At 51.6% G+C, this 19054-nt stretch overlaps 1 protein-coding gene across 3 annotated transcripts in view; it reads right to left on the reverse strand.

The window, feature by feature from the left end:
• VAV2 (vav guanine nucleotide exchange factor 2) overlaps positions 1-19054 on the reverse strand; it is a 100274-nt gene continuing 81220 nt past the window's right edge. Inside the window, exons 9-28 of one of the 3 annotated variants that reach the window (XM_010720980.1) lie at positions 16946-17045; positions 16066-16161; positions 15581-15649; positions 13437-13523; positions 11521-11606; positions 11109-11241; positions 10060-10169; positions 9720-9821; positions 9545-9633; positions 9035-9051; positions 8716-8737; positions 7481-7608; positions 7219-7293; positions 6826-6878; positions 5963-6079; positions 5789-5876; positions 5578-5701; positions 4775-4861; positions 2900-3054; positions 1-2088 (exon numbers count right to left, since the gene is read on the reverse strand). In XM_010720980.1, the coding sequence (XP_010719282.1) occupies positions 2041-2088; positions 2900-3054; positions 4775-4861; positions 5578-5701; positions 5789-5876; positions 5963-6079; positions 6826-6878; positions 7219-7293; positions 7481-7608; positions 8716-8737; positions 9035-9051; positions 9545-9633; positions 9720-9821; positions 10060-10169; positions 11109-11241; positions 11521-11606; positions 13437-13523; positions 15581-15649; positions 16066-16161; positions 16946-17045 (1786 nt within the window). In that variant the 3' untranslated portion in view covers positions 1-2040. Of the gene's footprint in view, positions 2089-2899; positions 3055-3076; positions 4862-5577; positions 5702-5788; positions 5877-5962; positions 6080-6825; positions 6879-7218; positions 7294-7480; positions 7609-8715; positions 8738-9034; positions 9052-9544; positions 9634-9719; positions 9822-10059; positions 10170-11108; positions 11242-11520; positions 11607-13436; positions 13524-15580; positions 15650-16065; positions 16162-16945; positions 17046-19054 lie in introns of those variants that run through there. The other 2 variants (XM_010720981.1, XM_019621497.2) reach the window with 2 other exon arrangements.

Raw genomic sequence — 19054 nt, forward strand, 5'->3', positions numbered from 1 at the left:
TTTTTAATAACAAGTTTCTTACAACAGTAAACACGAGAGGGAGACCTTGCTGGGGGGGTTGGACCTGGGGGGCTGTGCAGGAGATGTCACACATTCACCTTCTGCAGGGGGAACATTGTGCCCTTCTGAGGGGGATGCACCCACTGCAGGCACAGGAATCCATCTCAGATGGGGGGGGTTTGCATAGGGCTTTAAAAGCATCTGAGGCAGACCTTCGGCCATCAGTTGTTCTCTTGTCTGTGTGTCTCACTCACCTTAGATGTACTCTCAAGAACACCAAAATTGGGGAAATCTGAGCACGGCCCTTCATGCTGCAGAGGGCACTGCCTGCTCCTCATTTGCTGCACCCCAAGTTTTTCCCTTGCAGAGCACGAACCATTCAGCTCCTTTAGCAAACAGGGCCCCTTGGACACATCCCACACTAAGCACCAAGAGCTGGCCTGGAAGAGATTAGCACCCAACAGTACCTTGCTAAAGCCCCGAGCCCTGCACTGTGCCCCCTCACCCTGCTGGGCACTGCCGTGGTGAGCCCAAGGAACCCAACGCATTCCCAGCCCTATCCAGAGCCCTGGGCAGCACACTGATCTGGCCCTGGGCTTCTCACTGAGCAACACAGCCGAGCTCCCAAGTGAACACACCGCCCTTTCCAATGGGAGCCCCAGGCTCTCCCGTGTAATTTCTCAAGCTCTGCTGACAGCAAGGCTGGGATACAGCACTGCACGGCGCTGGTGTCTCCCAGGGCTGCGTTTGCACCGTGCCCACCTGCAGTGCCAGGGACAGCTCTGGGCACAGCAGCAGCTCCAAATGCCACTTATGCACAGAGACAGGAGGGCATTTCTCGAGGCTCAGAGATAGGAAAGTCATTCCTCACTACAAACACACAGAGACGCACACACACGTATTTGTTCAAAACAGCACTTTGGAAGGAAATTCTGGAGCTGAGTGGCAAAGGCAGTGCCCAGCAGAAGATGCCAGCCCAGCTCTTCAAACAGCAGCTCTGCCTATGCGTTACAGGCTGCAGTGCGGGAAGAACAGACTGGGATGGATGGAACTCAGGACAAAGTGGCAATGCACAGACAGACGGACCTTTCTTTGACAGCAGCAGCGGTAACAGCCTGTGGGAAGAAGAGGGGGCAATGCTCTCGGCCCCCAAAAGTGCACACAGCTGGAAGAAGAGATGCTTTCACAACGTATTGAGATAAATCAGGACTTCATACCATAGCCCTTACTCATATGGGATCGCCCCACTGAGTTCAGTGAGGTGGGAGACGTATGGCTGCAGAAAAACGGACCTCGCTGAGGTGCTCAATCCATTCTCCCATCTGCTCCTCTGCAGGGACCTGGTGCCCTGTGACCCCCAAAACTCACGCGTGGCAAGGCACACCTCCAGCCCTGCAACACCAGCGGCTCACCCAGTGTCCTGGGCTGCCCCACGCACCCCCAGCACAGCAGTGGGGCTGGGGGGGAAGTGAGGAAAGGGGCTCGGGATGCCCACGGGGCTTTTTTCCCTCCCATGTCCTTGGTCCAGCTGTGCTCCCCAGCTCACAGCTGTCATCCCTCAGGGATGAGAAGCTCCATCCCCGGTCCCAAGGTGCATCCCGACATCATGTAGCCACGGTCCCTAACCCCAAGCCCTGCATGCTCACCTCTGAACCCCCGGGCACAGCCCAGGCTTTCAGCCTCACCATTTTAAAACACTTCTAGGAAAAATAAGGTCCGGACACCCCCCTGGGGGGCACCACGCAGAGTCCCTCCGCTCTGTCCATTCAGGGGAGCGCGGCTCTCCCAGGAGCAGTTGCCACACAGACGTCATCCAACAGACCACAAATCTTCTACAGACAGAACAGGGCCGGGGCTGGAGGCATCCCGACGCACACACACATGCTGTACAGAGGAATGGATTTACTAAAGAGTCTGGGGAGAGCGCTGGTGCTCCCGGCAGTGCTGGCAGGCGTGGGGCCGGGCTGCTGGGGGAGCAGTGTGTGGTCTGCAGCGGATCGCTCCGGGCACTCGATGACTTTCCATAAGGCATCCCCAGCATCATTGCACCCCCTCTTCTTCCACGTACGTCGAGGGAAACCAGCCGACCTGAGGGGAGATGGAGAGCTGAGCGGTGGGGAGCAGCAGGGAGCTCCTGTCCCACCTTTGGGACTGCTCCTCTGTCACCATACGCTGAGTTATCTCTACAGACCCAGCCATGTGGCAGTGATGGGGAGGTGATGCAATTCTTAGATGCAGCTGCTACAAAATCTGCACAGTGACCCAGAACTCCTCATTTGCTGCACCCCAAGTTTTTCCCTTGCAGAGCACGAACCATTCAGCTCCTTTAGCAAACAGGGCCCCTTGGACACATCCCATACTAAGCACCAAGAGCTGGCCTGGAAGAGGTTAGCACCCAACAGACCCATCCCCACCAGGCTGGAGAATGGAGCAAGAACCACGACAGCTTTGAGCTCTTTTATCAGGAGCTTGCTCAGAGCCCATTTCAGCACATAGTCATGTAGTTAAAGGATCCCAAATTCCCTGTTATGTTCTGATACCCTGAAAAGTTGTGTTCTCAAACACAATAACTGTGCATTGCCTCAGTATGTAGCTGCAATAAAGAAGGGATCAGGAATGCGTCCCCAGTGCTGCAAACCCTATGGGACATCTGAGCAAGCCATCAGCTTGCTGCTTTCCCCCCAGGCCACCGAGCCTTCCAATCGCAGAACCACACAGCTAGCGGGCATGGTGGGGATGGGTCAACGGTTGGACATCAGTACATTAACAATTCTATCATTCTATGATTAATTTCCTTGCATGCAAGCTTAAGAAAGAGATCTGGACATCATATGGACCACGTGGTAGAAAGGAGATGGGACACCAATTGCACAGGGGATGGGACACCAGGTGCACGTACCCTCCCGTTGGTTTCCCCCTTCCACCAGCCCTGGTCGCCGCCGATCCTGCTGTAGATCTTCACCACGTCGCCCTCCCGCAGCGACAGCTCCCGCATGTCCCGTGCTGCAAAGTTGTAGCGTGCCACTGCCGTCCCTATGACCCGTGGGGTGAACACTGCAGGGGGACAAAGCGAAGTGTTGGGACTGGCCCCCACCACATGGAGCAGCTGAAGCCTGGGGAAAGCTCCACGGGGTTCAACCTGGGTTTTCCACCACGGCACTGGCTCCCATTGCAATGCCGTGACCTGGATCAGCTCTGGTCTTATCTGAAATGGGGTGGTCAGGGGTGAAGTGGATCCTGTTGGGGTCACAGAGCTCCGTGGTCAGAGCTGGGACAGCCGCCTGGCTGCCCAGGAGGGGCTGCAACCCATTGGTGGGGATTGCCGTGGCAATTTGGTGAGAAGGGAAGGTGGTGGCAAAGGGAAAGATTTCAAAGGAATCGACAATTATTCATGGAGGAATCGTGGAAAAATTCCTTTCCATCATTTATAACTCCTGATGGGACCACCGTGCCAAAAGGCGTTTGACAAGTCAGCTTGTGTTTGAACTACCTCAAAACTGGGACTGGATTCTCCGAGAGATGTTGAGCAGTGCATCTCCATTGCTTCGTGCAGGCAAGTGCAGGGCATGGGGAGGAGATTGCTGGAGAACTGCACACAGAGGAGCAGTGGGGATGGGCTGGAGGAGAGGGAGAGAGGTAAAGGACAGTCCCCATCACTGCAGGGTGCTCCTGGGCAAGCAGGCGGAGGAGAAGGTTCTTTTAGTGGAGTTTGCAAAATGAGAAGAAAAAAAAATAAGAACCTTTAAGAAACGGGTTTTGATCAAATGACCCTTTTTGTCCTGGGATTTTTGAGTATTAATTAATTAATCTTTTTAAAAAATTTTGCAAACCAAGGTTGAAATAAGCTTGAGGAAAAAGCTTTGCCCAGATTTCCAGCTCTTGGGATGGAAGGAGATGAGGATGGCGATGGAGGAGAGGCGGACACACAGCGTGCAATCATCCATCCCCACCAGGCTGGAGAATGGAGCAAGAACCACGACAGCTTTGAGCTCTTTTATCAGGAGCTTGCTCATTTCAGGAGCCCATTTCAGCACAGAGTCATAGTTTGTATGTAGTTAAAGGATCCCAAATTCCCTGTTATGTTCTGATACCTGAGAAGTTGTGTTCTCAAACACAGCTTTAGGGAAAACACACATGGCTCAGCAGATGGTTTTCCCTGTCCAGCAAAAAGAAAATGCTGGTAAATAAAAGCCTAAAAAGGACACATTTTTGCTCAGAACCCTTATAATCAGGGAGGAAGACACTGGTCTGCAATGCATTTAAAGCCAGAACTCCACTGGGGGGAGTCTGAGCCCCAGACACACTTACAGCCCAGGTTTCCCATCCCCATTAGCACAGTTCTCCTGAGCAGGCTGAGATCCCAGAGCTCAAAAACTGCTGGACACTGAGATGTTCTCCTTAGCCAGCAAGGACAACCAGGCTGGAAGATGGTGTGATGCCAATGTTCCTTTGGTGAAACACACGGGATGAGCAAGTCGAGCTTGAAGTACATCATGAGATCCCATTGCGACAGAGTTTGTCACTAATTTAAGCACCCTTTCTCAACAGTAACAGTTCCAATCAATCCAGAAAGCTCCTGCTTTGATTTTTAGGGAGAGCATTTGCTTTTGGCAAAGCCATGATTTATTCACTTGTTTCCAGGCTGAGCCCCTGGCAGGGCATGGCCAGGGCCTCCAGAGTTGCCTGTGGGTGCAAGAAGGGACAGCAGGGACCATGCAGGTCCCACTGCGATGGCTTTCAAGCTGGGGATGCTGTGGGTCTCTCCATGGGGTACCTGACCAGAAGGGACTGGAGGAGCTCTGAGAAGAAAAGTTGAGGCCCTGAGGACTGAGAAAAGAAAAGTTGTAGGAAGCGCAGGAGGCTGCAAAGAGGTTAGAGAGAAACAGAAAGATGCAGAACACGCATTAAAAAGGAAATTAAAATAAAAGAAAATCATAATGCACAACGTTGTAAAAGCCAATGGGGAAATACAGGGCAATGCATGCAGAGGTCACACGCTCAGAACTGGGACAGCCATGGCACGTGCAGCCACTGCCCAGAGCGCAGGGGTGTGCACAAATGGAAAAGATGTCTGATCAACTTCTAAAAACTATTTTCCATCGGTAGCATTTTTATAATATATCACGGAAAAGGTTTTAAACAATTTTTTTTTCCCAATTTCTGCTCTCGGCCTTTGAGACAAAACCAAATCCTTCGCAACAGCACAAATTTTGCTCTCCATTTGCTCCGATTTCCTTCATTTATTCTTTTTTGCTTTTAGGCTCAGATTTTCCATTTCCCCCATCAGCCCCATTAAAGGAGTCCCTCTGGGATTCAAACCCCACCAGGGACACTGGAACCAGACCCACCACACGCAAACTGACGTGGGCAGGACAGCCTGAATGCACCCAACCAAAGCTGCCACACATCTCTTCGCACCCAGCAAATCTCTGCTGAGCACAGTGGGACAGCGCAAGGGGGAAGGCAGCAAAGAGCTGCAGGGAGGCTGCAAACCCCCCTTCAGACCCAGCCCACGCCCCACAGAACGGGTGAGGTTTCCCATTGGGAATGGGGCACTGAGGCTGAGATGGGTCCTACCTGGAGAGCGGGTGAAGGTCCTGGAGGTAGAACGTTCCCGTGACTTGTACGGGTACTTGAGCGTCGTGTCCAGCTGCTTGAAACTCTCCTTCAGCGAATGGTTCTGGTAGTATTCCACCAACTCCTGCAAAGCACACGGGGACGTGGCTGGGAGATGCTCTGCAGGATTGGCATCAGCCCGCCATGCTCCCAAACGGCTTCAAGGACATACCAACAAGCTTTCAAACTTCTTGGCTTCCGTGATGTGGATCCAGTTGTCCTTCTCCACCACCTTGATGTGCTTCACTTCTTCATTGAACCTACGACGGGACGTAAAGGCGCTCAGCAAAAGGTGTGCTGGTGCTCCTGGGGTCACGATCCGCGCGCCCCACGAGGCTGCACTCACTTGATGCTGATGGCAAAGCGCTCAGCCTCGGCTGGCCGCTCACGGATCAGGTAGGTGCCGCTGACGTGGGCCTTCAGCAGGTTGTCTGTCTGCTGCCGCTCCATGTTCCCTGCAAACCTGAGCCAGAGAGGCTGAGCATCCCGCGCTCCTTGGGGCCAGCCGCCTCCCCAGGGCATTTGTGAGCTAGGATTCGGCTTCCTTCAAGCACTGGCGTATTTTAGGCAAAGAGGTGTGCATTTCTCTTATTAAAGGTGTGAAGGTTGGACAAGTAGAGAAACAGATCCAGTCCTTCAGAGGCAGAATCAGCCACTGCCACTGAATAAAGAGTAATGGGCAGTGCAGTTTGAAGGGCATTCCAAGCAATGGAACATCCCCTGTGAGGACAGGTTGAGGTCAGGATGGACCTTGAGCACAATGAAGGAGCTGTAGGTGTCCCTGTTCACTGCAGGGCGTAGCACTAGGTGACCTTTAAAGGATTCTTCTGACTCAAATGGTTCTCTGGTTCTAAGTCTCTCATGTTTCCAGGGCACCTAGAAAACCCCACTGGCTGGGAATTGGTCCCCAGAGGAAGGAGACTTCAATGGGAGCTGGAATAACTTAGACTCACGGTAATTTAGACCCATGAACTTGAAACCCTGGATGGTGCCAGCGGCAAGAGGCAAGAGGAAATGGAAGCACAATCTTTCCTGCCAAGGCAGAAATTGCATCTTCCCTTCCCAAGTCATTTTCTCAACGATGAAATCCCCACGGACACTGTGGATTTCAATGCCTGGACACCAAGGTGCACTCACAGTTCTGTGTTGGCACAGTTAGTGACAAAGCAACAATTAAAACCGAAGCTGACACATCTCAGTGCAACTTACCATGGGTACACCGTATAGTCGATCTCCCGTGATGGCGGACGACTGTTGGGAGGCTGCAAAGAGAGCACTGCTCGTTACTGCCCAGCACCTAACGAGGTGCTCCTATCATGGGAGGGGCTCTGCCAGGCAGCTTCAGAGCCACCAGGTCTGGGGGTGCAGGGCAGGGTTAAGGATGAGTGCTTCTCCCTCAGCCTCCCCACCCAAAATAGCTCTGGATGAACGCACTGTGTTTTTTTTTATTTATTTAAGCCTTTTTAAATTGGGAAGTAAGCTGACAGCACTGCTGCACGTAGCAAAAAATGACTGGGGAGAGCCAAGGGCCCTCCAGGGCATCTCATGCCCCCTGGAATGCAGCAGGAACCCCTCTCAACCGACCCACAGCCACACACGTACCCTGGCATCCACGGGGCAGGGCTTTACAGACGAGCTGGGGAAGTAACCCGACTTCTTGGTCTGCAGCAGCCGCCCCTGCAGAGCACAGAGCTGGGGATCAGCGGGGTGCACAGAAGAGCAATGTATGGATGAGGACAAACCCTAATGCAGCTCCCAAGCACCGTGCAGCCCATCCCCACGCTACAGAAGATGTGACAAAGGGACAATGCAGATGACAATGGTTTAAAACGTGCCAGCAGGTCCCTGAGGGAAGGGCCCTCACCTCCCACCAAGGCGAGTCAGGGTCTCCCCTCAGCAGCTCGATCACATCTCCAATTTGGAATGTCAGCACTGGCTTGCCAGGCGGCGCAGGGTTCCCGTGGTAGTTCTGCACTGCAACCATTTTAGGACCTGGGGGAGATGCAAAGCAGTTTCATCCCTGCTCAAGAAAAGCAAAATGACAATAATCTCCCACCTCCTGCTGTTCTTTGTCCTGTGAACTGCAAATCTAAAGGCAGCAGCAGGCAGGAGTTTGGGGCAGAAAGCATGAAAATGAAAGGGATCAGCAAAATGCCTGCAGCCATGTGCTCTGTGTTGGGCTTCAGCAGGGCTCGGAAAGCATTTCTCCACCCCAGTAGTTTGCAGCCAAAGTCCAGTTGTCTTTTAATTAATCACACATTAAATAGAGCTACCCAAAGTGCTCTACAACCACTGTATTTGTCTACAGATTGCTTCCCCACCTCTGCTGCCAGCTGTCTCTCCCCACCCAGCGGGAGCACTGTGCTGCGTTTCCAAACCAGTGATCTGATTCGGTTTCTTTTTGCCAGGCTTTCCTTTCGACAGGAAAAGCACAAAACCAAATTGTTCCTTCTTCTTTGAGATAGAACACAGGCAGGGCAGCCCAGCACTCTGACCAGGTTGGTGTGAAGAAAAGTAAAATAAATATACAGAAGAGGTTGCAGCAACCATAGTGACTCAGGTTCCCACCAGAGGGCAGCGCATCATGCATGGGCATGGAGATGTTCCACCACTACCAAGCTGCTCATCATGCATGGGCATGGAGATGTCCCACCACTACCAAGCTGCTCATCATGCATGGGCATGGAGATGTCCCACCACTACCAAGCTGCTCATCATGCATGGGCATGGAGATGTTCCATCACTACCAAGCTGCTGATCATGCATGGGCATGGAGATGTTCCATCACTACCAAGCTGCTCATCATGCATGGGCATGGAGATGTCCACCACTACCAAGCTGCTCTGCCAGGGAGAGCGTGGCTTGCATTAGAGGAAGTCTATGCCCTACTCTGTCTGAGCAGGGAGTTATTGACAGGCAGTGCCAAAGCCTTGGGGAACAGGAGGAGAGCTCTGGGCATCCCATCCCATTCCATTCCATTCCAATCAGCACTTATTTCCAATTTCAGAAGGAGCTTTCCCCACATCCCATGTGCCCAAGCCTCTGTGACACCTCCAGTTGCAATCAAGATGCCCTCTTGCAATGTAGCAATGCCCTTACCAGGTCCAGCACTCAGCAAATCCTGCAGAGAGAGAGGAAAAATTCCTATGAGGACGCAGCAGTCCCAGCTCTCCCCATCTGAAAACATCAGGATAGGAAACCTCCCTGGCTCTGCTGGGCGTTGGCACTTTCTGAAGCCCAAGCCATGCAGACTGGGCCACTTTTAGCCCAGTCTTTAGCCCAGACTGGATCGGTCTCCAGTCCTGCCCCCAATTACTGGGACCCCTGAGACCTCTGCCAGTGCCCCACCATGAGCTGAGCACCAGGCCAGGCAAGGACAGAGGGACGGATGTGGGGAAAGGGTCCTCAAACAACTTACCTGGTCTGCTGAAGAGCCTGCAAGAGAAATGTTGAAATAGGTCATTAGTTTAGCAGGCAGCAAACCCATTTTCTGCTTCCCTTGATGCCACGAGGATCCTTAAAGCAGCACTGACACCTGACCAAGGAGGGGGGTTGTGGGGTCACTCCTCAGCTCCACACTTGGTGGGAGGGGATCAGCACTGGGCACGGATTTCTCACTTGCACCAAGCTCTGAGATTTCACACTCCCCATGGCACAGAGCACCAGTGCTGTGCTGGTCACCACAGGAGAGCCTGCGTTGGTTTGAGGACAGGGATCTCTTCTTGATTTTTGGTGGTTTGGTCAGTCCATTTGCTTATGAAACCACCAGCCACTATGAGCTGCAGTCCTGGGAGGCAGTTGGCAGCATCGTCAGGTGTTTTTTAGCTGTTAACAAGCAGCTGATAGCACTTTAGGGGGAGGAACTTTGGGATCATTCACATCCATTAACCTCAATGTCATAAGCTGCTGACGTGGCCAAGTAACTCACCCATCTTGCAGGGAGGAATGATTTCCAAGCACTCCTTGTGAGCACCAGCTCCACATTTTGGGCAGAGATAGCCCTGGTAGAACGTTCCTCTGTGCAAAAGGAGGTCACAAGGTGTGAGTTCAGCTCCTACCCGGGTCTATTTGCAAATCAGAACAGCAAGAAGTGCCTGGCTCACCTTAGGAACATCTTGCATGCTTTGCAGTTGGTGGTCTTTTCAAACGTGTACATCTGGAAGCTGTGGTGGTTCGCATTGGCTTTTTCTGGCTTTATGTTGGACCTGCAGGAAGGAGTGGGATTAACGATCTGCTCCCATCACCTGTTCTGTGCTCATGGCCACTCGTGGTGTCTGTTTGCATTTCGGTCGATGTTTGGAAACAGGCTTTGGGGCAAACACTTGGGTGGATAACTTCATGCCTCCCTTTACATAGAGTCCCACCTTTCCAGCCCATGGGAGCTTTGCCACCAGAGCTGCTCTCCAGCAGCCCAACGCTCCTCGCCCCATGCCCAGTGCTCACATTGCCATTTCAAACTGCTCCATCCACTTCCTCTTCATCTCCTCCGTCTTGCAGAAGAACTGGAAGCCCTGCTTTCCCTGAAGGTGGATCAGGTAGAAGCCATACGACCACTGCAGGAGGAAACAAGAAGCGATCGCATCGCTGCACTCCCAGCACCTGAGCAGCAGTGAGCTTTTATTCACATTTCTCAAGAGCTGCTCTCAGCACCTGCCCCTTTTCTCTGCACCTCTGCAAGGATAACAGTAGGGAAGTAGGAAGAACAGCTCTATCTCTACAGCACATCACAGCTAATGATGCCTGAATCCGCCCTGCACTGTGCACTAGGGCCAAATGGGATTTTATGGTGGCAGATGAGAGAAGTGGGATTTTTCTGCTCCAGTAGATCCTCCCCAGCCATTATCTCTCCCCCTGACAACTGACAGCCCAGGAGGAACATCTGACCTGCACAACACACATATGCTCTGCCTGTCTCATTACAACTCTGCACAGAAAAACATGAGAGAAATCTGCATGCTTTGCTTACCATTTTTCCATGCGACTAGAAAGCATAAGAGAGCAAAGAGGAAATATACCGCATTAAAACACAAAGCTAGCGGCATTTCTTCAGCATCCAAGTGGCAAAACAGGCTTTTCACACCCAATGTCATGTGTCCCATCCATACAGCATCTAACTGCACACAAGTCCCTGCATCTCTGATAGTTGGACACCAGCAAAATGCTGCTCCTTCAGAGGCAGCTGCATTCATCTAGCTGATTTTGGCAAGCTGGCAGCAGGGCTGGCATCCCCTTGCCTCCCTCTCCCTCCTCCCTCCCACCCATCCTCTCCAGGGCTGTTTTGCACAGACGGAGGTCAGAGGATCAAGCCCAGCCCTGTACACCTAAGCATTTCCCAACTCTCTGTAAGGCTGTCCTGCCAGCTGACTGTTTATGTTCCAGTATTTTGCAAGCTCTGTTTCTATTTAAAAAGACTGCTGGGAACATGCTACCCAAGGACAGGTCAGAGCAGCTCCAAAATGCTCTCTGGCAGAGCTGATCTCCACTCCACCTACCTTCTTAATGTCCTTGTTGTTCATAGGGTCGTCGGTCATCTTGTGGAAGAGCAGCTCGATAATTTCTTTCAGCTCATAATTGTATCCTTTCCTTTTGCAGACAATCACCACTTTATCAAATAAAAATAAATACCTGCCCAAAGCAAGCAAACAAGCAAGCTGGTTAAGCAAGCAAACTGAGATCCCCATTCTGAGGGAGCACATGGAGAGCTCTGCTGAGCATCCCCAGCTGGGGCAGCTCTGTGATTTCACACTGATGTGCTTTGTGTCAGTGTGCACTCCTACAACTTCCAACACAGAGCAGCGGTTGCAAGCCAGCTCCTCTGGCTGTCACCTTAGCAGGGATGTGCTCTGTTAGGGATTAATGTACCTAGCACGTTTCTCTCTCAGGAGAATGCTGTTCTTCTCTCACCTGTCCTGCTTGGTGTGGTTCACGATGGAGCGGACCTTCAGCTCACCATCTATCTTCGGCCTCCCAAACTCCTCCAGCTTCACTTGCTGCAAGAAAGCAATGCATGGGTGAGACCTGCAGCCAGAGCTGGGCTTAGGAACACCAAAATCCAATCTTCCCAGGTGCAGGACCCCGACCTCAGCGTCAGTAGGGCACCCGCCCCAGGGCAGGGCTCACAAACCCAGGCAATTTTGCAAGATTTGGGATCCAGAATGCAAAAGGCCACAAATTAATTTTGGGTTTTCTACAAAAGCTGAGCCAGGGCTCTTTACTTTTGATTCCCATCCTGAACCAAGACTGGGGATTTGGCAGGCTGGTGTCCAAGCCAACGGTTTGGTCAATTGGGTTTTCAGCTCCAAAGCCCTCAAGCATTGCTGAACCCCATGCATCAGTTCTCTTGCGCATTGTTTACAGGGAAAACCCATGGTGAAGAGGCACCACTCGGCAGGAAAATGAAGCTAAAAAAAGAAATATTGTATGCAGCTGCGTGTACAGCCTGCACTCATCTCATCGCTGTGCCACGTGGGCTCTGTGTACACAACACCAACCACTCCACAACTTCCAGTCCCGTGCAACAAAAGGAAGCGCTGAGCGGAACGTGTGTAGGATTCATCAGCAGACAGAGCCACTGCTTTGTTAACATCTCATCTCCCACACATCAGACCTGCTGCAGGAAGGAGGGAGCTGCTCGGTGCCCCCATTTGCATTCATGGCTTTATGGAGCAGGCTGTCTGATTGTTCACACGGATCAGGATTATCGTGGCTGCTTCAAAACCCATGGGCTGCAATGGCCCGTATCCCACTTGAGAATGTTTGCAGGTTTCTCTACAAAATTAAGGATTTTCTCTCCATCTGTTAAATAATCATCAATTAAAAGCTCATTGTTCTCAAACGAAGCCCAGGCTCAAAGAACCCAAAGCCACCATATCTTTGGGAAGCCCTCGGGGTGGGCACCGCTCCGCATCTCCCCTCCTTGGGCCCTTTTGGAGCATCTCAGGTGTCAGACCCCAAATTGCATTACCCCAATGTAAAGCGTGACTGCAGAGCAGCTGCTCCCACAGCTGCCCAGCCCTCCCCTCCCACCCTACATGGGGGATAAAGCTTATCAGCCTGCAGCTCTGAGCATTAGATGGATGGGCTTCTTCAGGGCTATGAGCATGCAAGTGACAGGGCATGGAAGGCTGGCTGGTGCATGGCAATGGGACTGCAAGTTTGAGACCTCTGGAGTTTGGAAGATGAGATCCTCCTTAAAATACGTTTTCAGGAAGAGTTATCAGGACTGACACAGGCTGCCCAGGGAAGTGGGGGAGTCCCCATCCCCAGAGGTGTTCTAGAACTGCAGAGATGTGGCACTGGGACGTGGTCAGTGGACATGGTGGGATGGGTTGGGGTTGGTATTCTTAGAGGCCTTTTCCAACATTAATGAATCTGTGATCTCCTTGAGATTTTGGAATGAGGTGTGTAACGTACGTGCTATTTTCCAGATGGGCTTTGTTATGCTTTCAAGAGCAGGAATGTCCAGTCTACCATTCTGTCTTACTAATTCCAATCAAATACTTAGATTAGATAGCAGGCAGATACCTATTCTGGGGGAGTTCTTGGATTCCCTTCTATACTGATAACATGAAAAAGTTGGAGGAATGTTTTCAGTGTTTTCATCCACTCTATTTCACAGGCAGTTTGTTTTTCTTTTTTGATAAAGCCACCATTTTGGTGCCAACAGCCAAAATATTTTCAGTGGTCAGGGGCCATAGAAACACACAGTGATTTTACTTGAGGCAGCACATCAGATTCAGCAATAATTGCACAGAGGAAAGCAGTTATGTTAATAATCATCAAATCAAAGTTGGGAGTGAGAGGAGGATCTTCCAACTTACCAGATTTTCTATAGAGCTCTGAAATTCACTGATCTTTTTCAATGTCTCTTTGTCTCTCTTCACTTCGTTTATGTACATGGCCAAGTCCTTAAAAGAAAAGTAAGCATTGATTGTTATTGTCCCAGTGGAACCAACAGCTTTAATACAGTGGCTGGATGTTCCCACTCCTTCTCCTTGCATGTGTTTGGGAGCTGGACCAGAAGCAGCACTGCAGGAACCCACGCAGCACAGGATGCTGCAATCATAGGCAACACCAGAAGAAAAGGAAGAGCAGCCCAACAGAGTTCTGCTGTATTAGAAGTGATTACAAATGAAGCAAAGGAGCCCATGTTGGCATCCATCGTGGTTGCCTGTGCCCCTGAGCTGCGTCCCAGCACCTCAATGTGTGCTGTGCTGGCAATGCAAGAACATTTCTGCTGCAATTTCTCCCATTTCCCATAAGAGGGCAATGCATGAACCCAGTAACCCAAAGCATGGCATATATCTGCTGTGAGCCCCAGCAGCAAGCACCTCAGCTCACCCTAATTCCCTTCATCCCCCAGGGAAAAGAGCTCTGAGCCACTTTCATTATCAAAACAGCCACCTCTGTCCTATAGCAGAATTTCCAACCGTGCAATGACAATTTTGTAAAATGAGGAGACACTCTGTGGTGCTTGCTCTTCTCTGAAAAAAATCCTCTGCTTGCCCAAATGTTGGCCCAAAGAGAAAGAACCCATCCCCTTCCACTACAACTTCTTACATCCTTCCAACCATACCTCCATATTTTCCCATCTGCTCCCTGCCTCCTCATCCTCAACAAGAGCTCCTTGTCATCTTGGATTAAATCTGAGAGCAGAATTTTTTTAAGACATCTCCTTCAGGCGAGACCTTTCCCCAGCCTCCCAACACAGGAAGGGTTAATCACAGATGATAATCACTAATTGAAATGACAATACTTATAACATCACCAAACACCCGAGCCAGGGATGCTTAGAAAGAGCAACAAAAGTAAAAGCCTCACGAATGGAGGTCAGCATCCTCCATCAGTGCTTGGCTGTTCCCTCCTCCTGAGCAGACCATCATGTGTGCAAAAGGGAAACCCAATTCCAGGATTGTTGGTGACCTGAAGCAGCAACATGCAGGCTGGGTCTGTAGGATTATCCCCAACCTCTGGGGTTCAGCCCTTGTGCTCAGGTGTAAGGACGATGCAAGCACCACTTGCAGCCTCTGGGTGCAACTCCTGCCCCCGCCCTGTGCTAAGGATGACATATGCAAAGTGAAAGGGAGTGAAGCCCTTTGGGAAGGGCAGCTCCAGTTGTGGATACCCACCCCTGCACAGCTCACCCCATAGGGCACCGACATCCGCCAGCAAAGGAGACAGAAAGGCTGGAATCTTGATGGAGAGCACTACTGTAAGTTAAGCCCTGGTTTACAAATCAATTAAAATCAAACCGCTCTGCTTCCTATGCCCCTTGACTAGCCCAGCACTTCGTGATGGGGCAAAGAAAGCAAACAAACCTCTCTGATGGCTATTGGCAGCTTCCTCCCAAAAATGCTGACTCTGCAGCAGAGACTGCATCCATTTATTTATGAGCAGCAGCAGCAGTGGGTGCTGTATTACGGGGCCATAAGCAGGGTTTAACAGCTGTCACCAGGTCTGCTGCTTTGTCTCATCAGCCAGGAAGGACATTTTCAGGGGAAGGGGGATTTGTGGCACCAGAGGGAATCCCTTCTCCCACTCCCAGCATGGTTGTTTGAGGCTGTACTGTTCAGCAGTGGAGTGGAAATGCAGTGTCCTTCAGCCCTAACTAGAACGACCTACATACGGGCTTGGACTCAGTGGCTTGCAGGGACAGTGGCTAAAAAGGTCACCAAAGTTACGTAACTGTAGGAAATGCAGCGTCACTAAAAAGCTGAGGTTCAAGAGGCAGAAAACAAAGTGACCTCAGAGCAAACAATTAAGGTCAGGGATGAACCCTGCAATGCTCTTGAGAGAGAAAACCTGGATTTAATGGGCTGAATTCTGCTGACAGTGATCCTGCTGCGAGTTTGGAGTGCAGCGGGGAGTGTATCCCATCAAACAGCAATCCACACACACGTGCCCTACAGGAGAGCTGCCTTCCCCAAGATGCTGGACCGTCTGTCCACCCACGAGTCTGCTGTACCTGCATTGCTTCCAGAGCCTCCTTCAGCTGCTGCTTCTCAGGCCGGTCTGATGAGTGGCTGAGCAGCTCCTGAAACACAAAAGCACGTGGGTGTATGGGGAAAGCACCGTGCATCAGTCTGCAGGGCTGCAGCTGCCGTGCTGGCAATGGGACGGGGCTGGAGCCAACGTGCTGGTGCTGCCGAGCTCCCTTTCGCAGAGCTGACGGCAGGAATTTCACACATAATCAGATTATATGCAAGCTTATTTTATATTCATTAAGTGCCTCTCGTGGCTAACAAGTGCAGAATTACCCCGGGTCACCATGCTTTAAGAGACGGCACAAATACTGCGGCGCGTTAAGGAGCTCTCGTAATTATTTCATTTGAAAAGGGGAGAACAAACCCTCCTCGTGCATCTGGCAATGCTTCGCTCTCCAGCATCAAAGCCTGAAGTTGTTACACCAGGATGGCAGCTGGAGAGAAGCGCTAAAGCTGAAATGCTTACTTTTAACAGGAGGTGGTATTTCAGAACTCTCTGCATGGGAACCACCAGCAGATCCTGCAGCTTAAATTTCCCATCCTGAACCTTCAGCGTGCATTCCTGGGAGAGAAATCAATACGTCAGCAGCGCGGCAGCTGGGGGAGAACCATGACAGCCCCCCCCCCAGTAAGAATCCTCCAAAGTCCCATGGCTGCAACATTTTGCTTCCGTTATCGAGGAGGAGCTCACAGGGGCTGGGCCCTACAGCACAGCGGTCTCATGCAGCTGAGCTACTGCAGCTTAATGAGATACTGCTCATTAGGAGGGCACACAGTGCTCCAGACCTCAGGAAATGTCAAATGAAACACATTAGCTTAACTCACCTCATCCGTGGCTCGAGCGCATGCATTTTATTTGTGGGGGGCTGAAAGCAAGCACGCAGACAGTTGCTGTGGCTTTGCTGATAAGGATTAAGTCATTAAGATAGGCTAATGTGATCGCATGAAGTTTTGCACTGCCGCCTTCACCCCGACCCATTTAAATATGAGACGGGGCTGTGTTAGCTGGGGGCTTCTGTGGGCCAGGGGGAGAAAAGCGAGAAGCACAGGGCAAGGGGAGGCTGCAGCAGCATCCAGAGCACGTGGCTCAGAGCTGATGCAAAACCCAGAGAAGATATTTAAAAAGGCAGAGCCTTCACCCCAAACTAGGCCACGGGGCATTTGCAGAAAGCAAGGCAAGGTGCACAGACAGCCCAGCAAATACAGATTAGTGTCTAAACTAAAGCCAGAACTGGGGAAAAAACAGTGCACCGCTTCCAGACCGTCTGGGTCAGCCTGCACTGCCCTGCTCCCCAGCAAAAGGGCTCTGGGGTGAATGGGTGCCCTGGGTGCCCCCAATTGCTCACCTCCACCTTCTGCCTCACGTCGTCCCGGTTGGCGATGAGGTGGTTGAGTGTGTTCTGGGCGTACTCCATGTGGCTGCAGTACTTGCCATAAATCAGCAGCCTGGAGAGGGGGAAATGGCAAATGTAATTGGAAACACTTGCTGGCTGTTATAACCTGTTATAAAAGATCTATGCATGTATATATGGTGAGAGGACAAGGCGAATGGCAACTCCCCCATGTCGCTTCTTAGCAAAGTATTAGCACTCTTTTACTGCAGCGCTTTTAACGCTGAAGTCTTTTGCAGGGCTGGAGGCTGTCAGGGCAATTCAGCAAAAGGGGCCCTGCAGCCCCAATTTTGTGGGTGCTACAAGGTCAGGCTGGAGGGGCTCTGAGCACCTTCTGAGTCCCTTCCGACTCAAATGATTTGATGATATTCCCGAATTTCTGGGTTCCAGCCAGCCTCATGCCCTGTCCTCCTGCAGCTGGGGCTGAGCAGATGTTGCAGCCACAGCTGCACAGCACGGGGCTTGCAGGATACTGCAAGGGCTCAGAGAAACCTGATGCATTGCTGACAGTTCTGTGAAATGCACAGAGCAGGGAGTGCTGACCCCTGCAGCCCAAGCACGCGCCTTGCTGCAAGTTGGCTTTTTCTGCTATAATCCATCTGACGTCTTCAGCAGCTCCATGCCTCCCTGCTGGCGATGCTCTGCGTTTTTGGCTATGCCACACCACGGTTTGCTAAAGGCAGAACAAGCGTGCACACGAGCAAAACAGTTTCCCTGCACCCGGGGAGGTGTGGGGGTAAAAAGAGCAAAAACAAAAACCCAATGAAAATCCACTTCCCAAGAGCATTTCTCACTGGGGTTTCTGAAAGATTCACCAAACACAAAGGCAAGGTGCTTCAGCAGCACCTAGGTGGCAATTATTGAACCTAATAAGGGAACAAGAGGCTTCGAACCCCCCTTGAAGCCCAGGGACACTCAGCTGGATGTGCCCCAGCACAGCTCCACGTGCACAGCAGTGCATCGTGTGCTCCTCACAAGGTTTGCACTCAGCAAGGAGCGGGTGGTGTGGTGACAGCAGGTGGTGACAGCCTTTGGCAGCACAGCAGAGCTCCGTAAGGATGCCCTGGGCTATAAATCTAAACACCTGACACCAACAGAGCAGTTTTGCTGTGGATTCCCCCTCCTTCTCCATTTTGCTCATTAATCCTGCACGACAGGTTTAGGTCCTTCCCCCCTTCCCTGCTGCTAACTGTATTGCTGCTGATAAGACACATATTCCATCACTCGCTGGAACCCATCCCTTATTTCAGGGCTCTTCTCAACAGAGACAGAACCCAGCACCTGGTTGGTGCTGCTCCATGAGCACGGGACTCAAACCCAGTGGTAACTGAATTGGGAGATTTATGGGCTGTGCCACCCCAACCAACCCGCAGCCAACACAGATCAGTCTGTTGCCTTTTCCCCTTGACAACTTCTGAACACTCACAATAGTATCTGGCTTGCCAGCACTTGGAGAGCCTCAAAGAGGCTTTGGGAGCATAAGTTCAAAGCCCCAGCTTTCACAGAAAGAGTTACAAACCCGTTCCTTTTAAAAAGCCCTGCAGAGCAGCGGAACAATGCATCATCTGGATGGGATGTCTCTGAGGACACGGATGGGAGCAAGAGTCCTTTGTCACAGGTACATCAGATGGGAAAGAAGGTCCTCGGCACAGGGACCCAACAGGACTCTGAAAGACACTTCCAGTGGGGCAACAGCACCTCCCCATGTGAGCTCTCCTCCTGCCCCACATCTCTTTGCTGTAATGGGGCCGTGTCCCTTTCCCCTTGGCTTTCCCCCAAGAAGGAGAGAGCCCTGTTGATTGAGCTCAGGTTGCTCCAAACAATTCAACCCCAAGAGCTGGTTTCTGGGGCAAGTTCTCAACATTTCAGAGTGTGGCACCACCTCTGATGTGGCCAAACTCTCAGGGATGCTCTGCCCCATTCCTGCTGTGCTCTCAGGAAGAGATTCCTGCCCAGGGACAGCACTGGTGTGCACAAAGCTGTGCCAGGAATGAGGAGATCAAAACCACCTAAATGAGCTTTATAAGCATTTCTGAGTTATTTGCATTCTTCTCTGGACCCTTT

This window comes from Meleagris gallopavo, chromosome 19 (assembly GCF_000146605.3).
Source record: "Meleagris gallopavo isolate NT-WF06-2002-E0010 breed Aviagen turkey brand Nicholas breeding stock chromosome 19, Turkey_5.1, whole genome shotgun sequence".
Classification (NCBI taxonomy): Eukaryota; Metazoa; Chordata; class Aves; order Galliformes; family Phasianidae; genus Meleagris; species Meleagris gallopavo.